Raw genomic sequence first — 10,701 nt, forward strand, 5'->3', positions numbered from 1 at the left:
TGAGTTTTGGTCCTCTCAAGATTTCTTCCTTAATTTCACCCAGGGACATTTTCTTTGCCACTGTTTTAAAAAGTGCTTGTGTTGTAAGATGAGTGATATAAATAAATTCGACTTGCTCTTAGTCAGCTTGCCTGATGAGGTTTCATTCCTCAGATTTCATGCAAAGCCTGAAGAGTTATTAAGCAGAATGGCTTACAGACATGCAGTGAATCAGACGATTCACAGGAGCAAGGTGTTCATGTATTTCTGGTACACAAACAATTTCAGGCTCATTTTTTACGAGTCGCCTGCCTTGAGAGGTCATTTCTACCTGCCTGATACATTCTAAGAAAGGTGCAAAGTAATTGTGAATATGAAATGTTATTCATTTATAGCTGCTACAGCAGCACAGTAAATGTCAGGACAGCAGGTAGGTGGGGGCAGCAGTAGAGAGCTTTTGTTTTTAACAGCCGCCGGAGTCGTCACAGACATCGCAGTCATGCTCCGGGTGTGGTTGCTGTGGTCACAAATGTCTTGTGATAGCAAATTCTTGAAAATTGGTGTTAAGCAAATAGAATTGGTTACTGCTTTCGGGTGTCACAATCACTGCGAATTTCAAGGATTTTTCCCAACATACATTAGAGGGACGGATGGAAGGAAATGCTGTAATGTGACCTTGAGTATGAAAAAGGTGCTATATAAATTTAAATTCTTCTTGTTGTTTTTTCTGTTTCAGCTGCATATTAAAAGATTTGAACCAAATTAATATAAATTGTGCTCTCATGTTGGTCTGAGGCAGATTTACAAAACACATCATCAAAAAGATTGTTATTATTTTGCCTTCTTTGTCTTTGTGAGTCCCTTGACTCAAAGTGGGTATTCAGAACATGAAATAAACGTATGTTTATGCTTTCCATAATTTTCCAGTTGTTGAAAATCTTAATTATCATTATTAATATATCTGATTTAACTCCAGAAATATGATTTTCCTCAGGTCCTTAGCATAACACCTCAGTCCAATTTTGGGAGTTAGGTTCACTGGAAAAGCTGTACTAATCATGTGTTAATCAAGGTATCTTAAGTATTATTATCTGATGTATTATTGTCCAGTGCTTAGCTGTAAGTCATTTTCATATGCAAGATTTTACGTTTCCTCAAATGTTAAAATGACAATCTGACCGTTATTCAATGTTCAGGGCTGAGCTTACAGGTTAAAGGCTGTTCTTGGTGCAAAGAGCTTCTTGTACACCACCAGCCTTCATTCAGTACTGCTGGTGTGAGCAGAGGAAAATGTAAATTGTATTAAAGGAGTGTCAACTTTATCTCCAAAATTTGTGATTGTTACGTTTTCATTTGTTTTTTCTTAATTATGTATTTTAAACAAAAACGTTACAGGTTATTATTATTTTTCCTATCTCAACATGAATAAATTATGAGAAGATTGCTTTTTAGGAACCTACTGGATTTTATCATAGGCATGGATTTCATCACTTATGTATGATTAAACTAAGATTTGTATTGTAACATCTGTAGCATCTGTAACATCTGTAATATAACATCTGGAATATACATCTTACCACTCATCTCATGTAAAAAAACTGAAGCTCTTGAGCTCAGATTTGCTGAGCCTACAGGAATTGCATAAAGACATATTTTATTTCTGGGTCATCAACTTGAGTGAAGTTCCATATTTCACATAAAGAGGAGGCAAGTTTCTGTTAAGCAATAGAAAGTATCATTTCGGGCTGATGTTTAACGTAAATGTGCCTTACTCATGCTTTTTACCTGTGAATCAGCTGAGTAGACTATGTGTTGCTTTGTAATGTGGAAAAGATATATTGTGTTGGTGAGTTCTCCCACAGCTACTGGTAGCAAATGTGGAGGCCTAAAAGGTATAACACCGGGCCCCTCCCTACCACGTCCTTAACCCCAATTTGGGAGGGTGACCCACGCTGCACAGGTTATGTTTTGTGACTCAGTTTATCATGTGACTGTCACACCCTCCATGTGATAAGCTGCCTGCCTCGTCATCTGTGTGAGAGTCACAGCAATGAGGATCAGTCAGTGAGTAAGGGGAAAATACAGGACTATATTTCAAAAACCTCTGAGCTGTAACTTGAGCGAAACCGGATCACTAAGGTTCATGTCCACTGCTGACATAGTCTGTAGTTTTATACTTATCTTTTGCCTGACAAATGCAATGAATGCACACCTACATTCATGCAACACTCAAAGCGGCAATACCCTATAGTGCGCAAAAGTGTGTGCCATTCCTCTGCAATCCAGTAGATGTCAGCAGATAGTAGCTCCAGCATGAAAATTGGTGACTGTGTAAAAACATGGTTTTAAAAGGTGATTTGGTTGGGTTAGTCTTCATTACAGTCAGCCAATCATCAAACACAAACCATTTTGAAGACTTGTTTATATTTTTTATAGGCACCATGGCTTCATGGGGAAACAGACAGCAGAATGCCAATTAGACTTCAGGTTATAAATGGTTTATTTTTTACTGGATTAAAACGGAGGCAGTGTGGAAAGGCCAATCTTTTGTCATCTTTAAAGGAAATCAATTTGTCAAACAGTAGCATACCACATCATTCTTTGTGGTTGTGTTAGTTTCTCAGGTTTCTTTTTTTCTTCTTCTTTATATGGCTATGCCGCAGTCTTTCGCAAGTGACGCAGAAGAAACATTTTAACGGACGTGTTAGGGTGTGCACAGCAGAAACCGGGTCTGACCATGCCTGTGCGGGGGAGGTCATCGCACACATGACTGCTACACCAGCTCTGTCTGCAAAAATGGAAACTAAAGCAAGGATTGGGGGGGGGGGGGGCATGAGCTTTATATCCATTACATACATGTTTTGCAGCTTGCACACCTGCATGTATGTTTCTGTGATGTCTTTGCAAGCCTTCACTTCCTGTCTCTGGAACACTATGTTCGCACTATTTTCTAACATGATCGTCATCTGATGCAAATTTTTGCCACCATGAGGTTGGCCTGTGACCAGTAAGCTTACCCGTGGAATACACGTGTGGTCATGTACCAGCTTCCCTCTTGCCCTGCCCCCTGTGGAGGGTTTCACGAATTAAACCGAGCTGATATGTTTACCACTGATTGCCACTTATGTACACGTTTGATGTCTGGAGAGACCTTCTGAGCTTTCAGACTATTAAACATGTATCAAAACAAAGAGTGGGGGGTGTGTGTGTGTGTGGATGCCAACAGGAAAAAGCAACAAAGAGTCATGTCATATGGGGCAACAAACCATACACACACTGTCATACAGCAACACTTGGCTTCAGTGCTCTATAGTAGCCCTAAGTAATGTGACATTACTGTACACTTCAGTACAAGGAGTCAGTGTACAGTATCTAGTGCACTAGAGTGTGATATTATGTTAAATCAGTGGCTTTTTATCCTGATACAGCAGTTTCAAAGGAAGCCAGGTCAGTACTATGCAATGATAGGCGTCACAAAAACTGCAAACCCATGTTTTTCCATCTACTTCCTTTCAGTTCTGATCTAATGAAAGAACTGCTGAGAAATATCTCTCCTCACTTGGCAATATTCAGCCCAACACCGCTAGCACCTCTGTACCGTAGTCTCAAATTTCCACTTTGCAAAAGTAAATTCACATGCAAATGGGAAAACTTGAGTCATACAGTGAATAATAAAATCCTTGCATGGCCAGCTGAGGTGGACTTTTTCCCTCCATTCTTAACCCCTAAACTGGTTTGGCCTGGGTTGAGTAAGCCAAGACTTTACCACAGGCGTGCTAACAACACTTACAGGAGGCCTATAAATCAATATTACAATGTTGACATGAGCAGTTCCTATGATATTTCTTTTCTACAGAGGTTAGAACATGTTACTTATAGTCTAAGTCTAAGTCTAGGCCTTTAAAGGTTTTTAGAAACTTGCTTTGGTCAGTAAGACTAGGTCTAATCAGGATGTTTGGATGACTGTTTCACAGAACTGATTCAGAGTTGTTCCCATGGGCCCCTTTTGAGAGATGTTTGAAAGACATCTGAAGTATTGAACTTCTGCGAAGTTCATATAAGCACACAAAACTGAATTCAATTATTCCTTTTTAAAGGTATAATACCCCATATTATAAGCATCACAACCACTGTTCCCTAAACCTGCCCATTTAATCACTGCAATTATTATTATTATTATTATTATTATTATTATTTAAATTATATGATTGACATACTCTCAGATTTGCGTATATGCATAGTTTACTTTTGTAAATCGCTTTTGTAAATATACAACAGAAATGTATTTATATTGACATGTAGTCAAGCTCATACTCTCTTTAGCCACCAGAGGCCAGTAGAGATATGCGTTTATGACCTCTCGACTCGATTACTGCAATTCCGTTTCCATAGGACTGCCCTCTAAAACCTGTGCTAGATTTACAGTACATTCAAAACTCAACGGCTGGAGTATTGACACATGCCAGACAAAGCACTCCTGTCACCCCTGACTTCTATATCTTATACTGGCTACCAGTTATGGCTCACATTCAACAAAAACACTTCTCTTAACATTGAAATCTTTACATCAACCTACTCTATATTATTTTCCTGGGATACTCCGCTTTGACCTGTCCATCTCATTCTGTTGCTGTATACTGTATGCTCGTTATATTGTTGTCTTATATTCTATATTAAGTGCACTCTACATGTCCACTATTGCACTACTGCACTATTGTCTGTTCCAGTCTTTGTTTTATCATATGTACATGTTCCTTAATCTGATCTGTAAAGCCACCTTGAGCTAGTCAAAGGCACTGTGTAAATAAAACAGGTTGTTGTTTTTTTTCTCTCTCTTAGACATTATGTCCTAGGTAAAAGTGTTTTTGAGATGCAAGCAAGTTTTTGTATTCAGGATATGTCCAGTGCCGTGGCTCTTTGCTTCCACAGAGCTCTAATCATACAAACATACCAGACACAATAACTGATGATAGTGAACATATATTTATTTACTTTTCTATTGTCATTTAATAACTCAACCCATAACAAACTGACCTTATAGGTCTACTCTCCAGCATGACTCTTTTGCGTCATGCATATCAACATAAATTAAATGTATTACTATGCTATAATAATTATACATTAGACAACTAATAAACCAGACTTAAATAAATAAGTACTAGTTACACCATTGGTGCATATTATAGCTTACTGGTGCACAGTAGAATTGTTTGTACAATAAATCTCGCACAATTAGTGGGGATTCTTCCTCGCTGTTGAAAACAGCACAGTTTCTTGTCACAATAATGCATAATCAGCTTTATCCTAGTTCACCTTTACTCTTGTGGTGATTATATGAAAAAAACCCTTCTTATTTCAGTCAGATATGATATTTTTCACCTCCAATTTTTCTGCACATTTTATAAATGCCATTTATCTAAAGGTCTTCATGTGGCTCATTAAATGAACCATCACTGTATAAATAAGAGAGCAGCACAGGGATGCTGGTGTGGGTCAGCAGCCTGAAGCCCTGCGTGGCGTGGAAGTCAGTCGTGGAAGCTTTCCAGCCACTCCAGCAGAGAGTCCAGCTCTCCTATGGCCTTTACAGAAGCTGCTCCTATCTCCAGCTGTGTGAAAACACAAGAAAAGTGAGCAAACCTGCCAGAGCTGGGATCAGGTACCCCTCTCCCAGGTGGGTGTCTTCATTTAACTATGTGAGGCAAAAACTGATCCCAGATCATCAGCATAACATTCAGTGTTGGCTACAGTGGAGCTGTGGGCTGCTAATTACCTTATCATAGTTGACTTGAATTGCATGGAATTTCTCATTGGCCTCCTTGCTGCACTGACAGTGCATCTGAGCATGCTTTAAAAAAGAAGAGCTCATTATTATTATGATGTAAGAACGAAAGGGAAAAGCTTAGCTTATACCAGCAGCTGTGCTCAGCATGTCAGTATTCCAACTAAGTTAGATGCTAATAATCCTATTTGGATGGACATGTGTGCAGTGCAATAGTATTGCAAGGGAATGGTACATACACATGCTCTCAGGTCCTTGGTGATGCTGTGGAAAGAGTTGGCCAGCACACTGGTGGTTCTTCGATGGAGGGACTGACTGCTGCTGTAGTTGCTGAAGACCTTCTCCATGTAGAATTGCAAGACATGCCTGAGGAAGCAGCAGCTGTCCATGGCCTGGAAAAAGAACAGCAGGTCAGGAGCACTGTTCACATGGCCAGCAATTACCTGCACATACACCCAGCCTGTTTAAGAGTGTCTCACCTGGAGGTTTTTCATTACATCCCCTCTTAGTAGCTTCACACCTTTGTGTGTGTCTTCTGAGATCTGTAGGTAACAAGAGATGGTATCATGAGTGTAGATTTCAGACATGCTTGGCCACAAAACCTCTGTTGTCAAACTGGTCAAAGGTAAAGTAAGAAGCTGAACTGTCTCTGGAATTTTTGGCTCTGGTTCAAGCACAGTGATGAAGTCATGAGTGATTAGGTTCTGCAAGAGAGACATTCTTTCTGTTTATCTTTGGCTTGTAAATTGCTACTTCAGGGAAGATATTTTTCTGTTATTTTACCAAAGACGACACAAGAATTTCCCAGCAAGCTTTTGTGACAAGTCTCTAGACTTACAATGAGCTCAACAATAATGGTGAATAATAACAAAAACATTCTGTTATGCATTCTTCCAAAACTGAATTGTTATGGGATTCTGTCCTAGTCAGGTGTGAACATTGTTATCAGAAATTCTGTAGCTGTTGTCTTTGCTAGAATGAACTTACATCATAAGAGCAAAGAAACAAATCTTCTAACAGGATACCTCTCATAGATATCACATTACAGTAAATCAGCATTACAAGTCAGACATCATTACTGCTTGCATTACACTGCTACTGGTCCTGCTATGAGAGAGATAATGCTGGGCTTTTGGAGCCCAGAGCCTCCATTTTCTCACCATGCTCTTGCGAATGTGTTGGAAGTGGTGCCTGAGCTCACGAGTGTGTACGGTCAGGGAACAGAGACCCAGATGAAGCTTGTGCCCCAGGGCTGTGCCCCACAGGCTAGCCAGCAAGGTGCACCCAATTAGGCCACAAATCAGCAGGGAGGTCTTCATTGCAAGTTTGACTGTCTGACCTGGACAACAAACTCATATTTATTTCGTGCCAACTCTGTCCTTTAAATCACAGTTTCTCCACCCAGTCCTTGGAACCTACCAGACATCCCTTATGTTTTCTCCAACCCAGCTCCTGGTACACCTGTACCAGGTATTCAGTGTTCCCAAGGGTTTGGGTGAGGTGGGCTGAGAGCAAGTCAGAGCAAAAATGTGGAGCTTCTGCTGGGCCCTGAGTTAAGACTAGGTTGAGACTGATTTGAGACTGGGTTGAGACTGATTTGAGACTGGGTTGAGAAACTGTGCTTTAAACAGTCTTGCATCATGCTGCAGTTGCTTTGTCATCCTTAATGACAAAGTTAGTTTGTATAATATCAGCATAAAGATATTATTGTATTAAGACTAGCTCTAAGATATTAATCATAATCACCAATTATAAATCTCCAAAACATATATACCATTAGGACCATACAACATACATCTTGATTACAGAATACAATATGTAGGCAGTTTAGCTTCAATTGCAGGTAAACCATCTGCATATCTGCAACAATAATTTTACTTAGTGTGGGAAGAATACATTCAACACAGATATGTTACAAAAATCTCTGGTAATTAGTCTTAGAGAGGCTTGTCTTGAGTAAGTCAAATAATGTCCATCATACGTTACCTGGTGATGCCTGTTGGATGCTTGTGTTCAGAGTGGTGTGCGTTTCCATGCTGATTTCAGCAGCCCTTATATTGCGAGGGAAGAGGAAGTCATCAGGCTTTCCTTGGCTTTTACTTACCTTTACTGTAAGAGGAAGTTGCAGCCATGAGTGCCATCACTACGTTAATGCTTGGGGTGGAGACCAACAGTGCAAGAGTACTGCTGTGTAGTAGCATTTTTACATATTTTACCTAATTGTCTACACTTTGGTAAATTTGAACTTTTGTTACTTTCATTTTATTTAGACCGGATAGTGGCCTGTTATTGATGTGAGATCATAAGCTCTATATATGTAAAGTTTTAACTGACTGCAATTGCACAGTGAGATTTTTATTCAAGATTTTTGCTGAAAAATTATATTCATATTCAAAATATATTATATTTATATAAATATAAATTATATTTGCTCAGGTCTTCTACCAGAGTAGTATTTTAGCTGTTTCCAGGACTGCACACTTCTGGATGTTGTTCCTGGGATCTGTTGGAGCCATTCTTCCAGTTTGTGGGTCACTGCCCCTAATGCTTCAGTTACAATAGGAACCACAGTTGGCTACACCCTCCACATCTTTTCTAGCTCTTCCTTCAGCCCTTGATATTTTTCAAGCTTCTCTTGTTCCTTTTTCCTGATGTTGTTATTACTACATCCCTCTTCTGCTGTTTGTGCCCCACTACTATGTCTGGTTGGTTAGCCATTTCCATCTTGTCTGTCTGTATCTGGAAGTCCCACAGGGTCTTAGTGTGGTCATTTTCCACCACCTTTGGGGGTATATCCTACTTGGACCTTGGAATGTCCAGTCTGTACTCAGCACAGATGTTTTGTGTATGCTATGCTAGCCACATGGTCCATGTTCAGCCTGCCTGCTAGCATCTAGCATCCCCCTGTTATGTGCTGGATTGTCTCAGGGGTATCTGAGTACACTGCCTATGTCTGGGGTCCTGCCTGGTGTGGTAGATCTTAGCCTCTATTAACCTTGTGTTCAGTGCTTGTTCCTGTGTTACCATGATTAGTGCCTTTGTGCTGTCTTTCAATCCAGCCTTTTCCAGCTATTCGTAGGATTTCTCCATATCAGCCACTTCCATGATCTGCCAGTGGTACATATCACACGGGGTTTTTGCCTCCCATCATGGACCCTGCTCCTTCTCATTTCCTTCACTTGAGGCCCATCATCATCCATCATCAGATCCAGGAGTACACCCAGATGATGATTTTATATAAACTGTATATAAAATCAACCTCAGATAAGAAGAAATGAAATAAATTCTTGTGCAAACATTTGAATAGCAATTTTAAACTCACATGGATTCATTTTATTGCAATCTTGCACACGTTTGATAGATAGTATAAGATATGAAAGGTATGTATAGTAACTTTTTAATGTTTTCATTCAACATAATGATAAACTCATTAAATATAAAGATGATCTCATTCAGTTTAAAAAATGAATATTAGAAATATTTAAATGCAGCAGTGGTTTTTCCCGGAAAACCACAGCAGTCTAACTAGGTTAGTCATCTTTGTCATATCAGCGAGTACGTGAATTCAGCAATTTCTATATTTATCTTGACAGTGCTCTTGGTTGTAAGGTTGGAATTTTTACTCCAAACAGGCTTTTATGTTGCTCATCTATTGTGCCCACAAGCCTAAGACTTGCATGGCAGCTTCATTTCCTGGGCAAGGGATTTCCTCTAACTTTTACTGAATGACTAGTCATGTTTCATCATCACCACGTTCAGTCTTTTTTACCTCACTGGCAAATTTCCAAGCTCAATATTTCAGTTACATAACATATAAACAACTTAATAAATGTTTCTATAGAAAATAGGCACTAACAGCTAAAGTCTTAATAACAGCAACTTTATTAATAATAGGACTTTGTCTCAGCTCGCCAGAACCGTGTTTCTTCCTCACAGCATCTAATTGCAGTAGGATTCATATCACTTGTTTTTCTTTTCAGTGTTGATGTACGTAGGCAGGTACCGAATTGTGTGTCCTCTCCAGACTCATTTCCTGGCACTGCGCATCGGACCAGCATTGCTTTGATTGTTCTCATCAAACCTGCCTCCTTAATTCTCGTAATTGGGTGTGGTAAGAACTTGGCATGGGGACAGATTTCTGAATCCTGCTACAGTGATTATGGACTACAGATATGAACCAATTGTGCATTCATGTTCAAGTTTTGTTTTATAATACGCAATTTTGAAAGACTTTCAAGTGCATAGTATTAGAATGACTGGTTTACTGCTCTTCATTATAGATTCCCCTTTAAAAACATAAACCTTAAATATAATCCTTGAAAAGTTCATGATGCATCTACATATTGTACTTAATGTATTGGTACTATGCTCCTACAATCTTGATAGAAGCACGTTTTGTGGTAAGTTCAAGTCAAATCAATGGTGTGACTTTTCTCATTTTACAATTGATTCTCAATTGTAGAATCAACACCTCGACTTAATTTGTGTCTGCAACAATCTCCTTAACACTGCACTTTGTACAACAGAGCCAAAATAACAAACACTACATTTGATATAAGTCTTCTGTATAAAGTATGTGGAGTTAAAATGCCACAACAGAAGAAAAAACAGAGCAGCGATTGTTTGTGTTGTAACACAAAATAAATTCATGGCAACATTGCCTTTCTTAAGTAAAATGATTTTATCCCATTTGAAATATAATACAAATATGTAATACAAATCTTTGAGTAAAATAGTATTGTTTATTATTTAAGGCCATGCTAACAAACAGTTTTTCTCAGTTTCATGATAAATCAATGAATTGATTCCAATTCCAATGGCCCTGCCACACACAAGGCTGCAACTGGATGATTGAATTCATTTTGGCACTCATAATAGATTTGGGCAATGTGTGACTTCCAACACAGAATACAGAGAGAAATACAATCACCTGTACTCTATAC

General features: G+C 39.1%; 1 protein-coding gene across 1 annotated transcript; it reads right to left on the reverse strand.

Annotated features, from left to right (window-relative positions):
* Positions 1-4,976: 4,976 nt before the first annotated feature.
* Positions 4,977-7,147, reverse strand: il19l (interleukin 19 like). Its single transcript, XM_027012935.3, has 5 exons — positions 6,919-7,147; positions 6,238-6,300; positions 5,998-6,150; positions 5,750-5,824; positions 4,977-5,585 (listed from the first exon to the last, which is right to left on the reverse strand). Exons 1-5 carry the CDS (start codon positions 7,075-7,077, stop codon positions 5,505-5,507), a joined length of 531 nt encoding a protein of 176 aa, XP_026868736.1. The 5' UTR covers positions 7,078-7,147; the 3' UTR covers positions 4,977-5,504.
* Between the last annotated feature and the right edge of the window lie 3,554 nt (positions 7,148-10,701).

This window comes from Electrophorus electricus, chromosome 22, assembly GCF_041902795.1.
Source record: "Electrophorus electricus isolate QZ-2024a chromosome 22, ASM4190279v1, whole genome shotgun sequence".
NCBI lineage: Eukaryota > Metazoa > Chordata > Actinopteri > Gymnotiformes > Gymnotidae > Electrophorus > Electrophorus electricus.

What these genes read in the sequence shown, in the direction of transcription:
- il19l (XM_027012935.3), bottom strand. Translation starts at nt 7,077, where the DNA reads ATGAAGACCTCCCTGCTGATTTGTGGCCTAATTGGGTGCACCTTGCTG. An exon ending in ATGTAATGAAAAACCTCCAG is followed by an intron (nt 6,151 to 6,237) that starts GTGAGACACTCT and finishes TTCTTTTTCCAG; the next exon opens with GCCATGGACAGCTGCTGCTT. An exon ending in CCAAGGACCTGAGAGCATGT is followed by an intron (nt 5,825 to 5,997) that starts GTATGTACCATT and finishes TCTTTTTTAAAG; the next exon opens with CATGCTCAGATGCACTGTCA.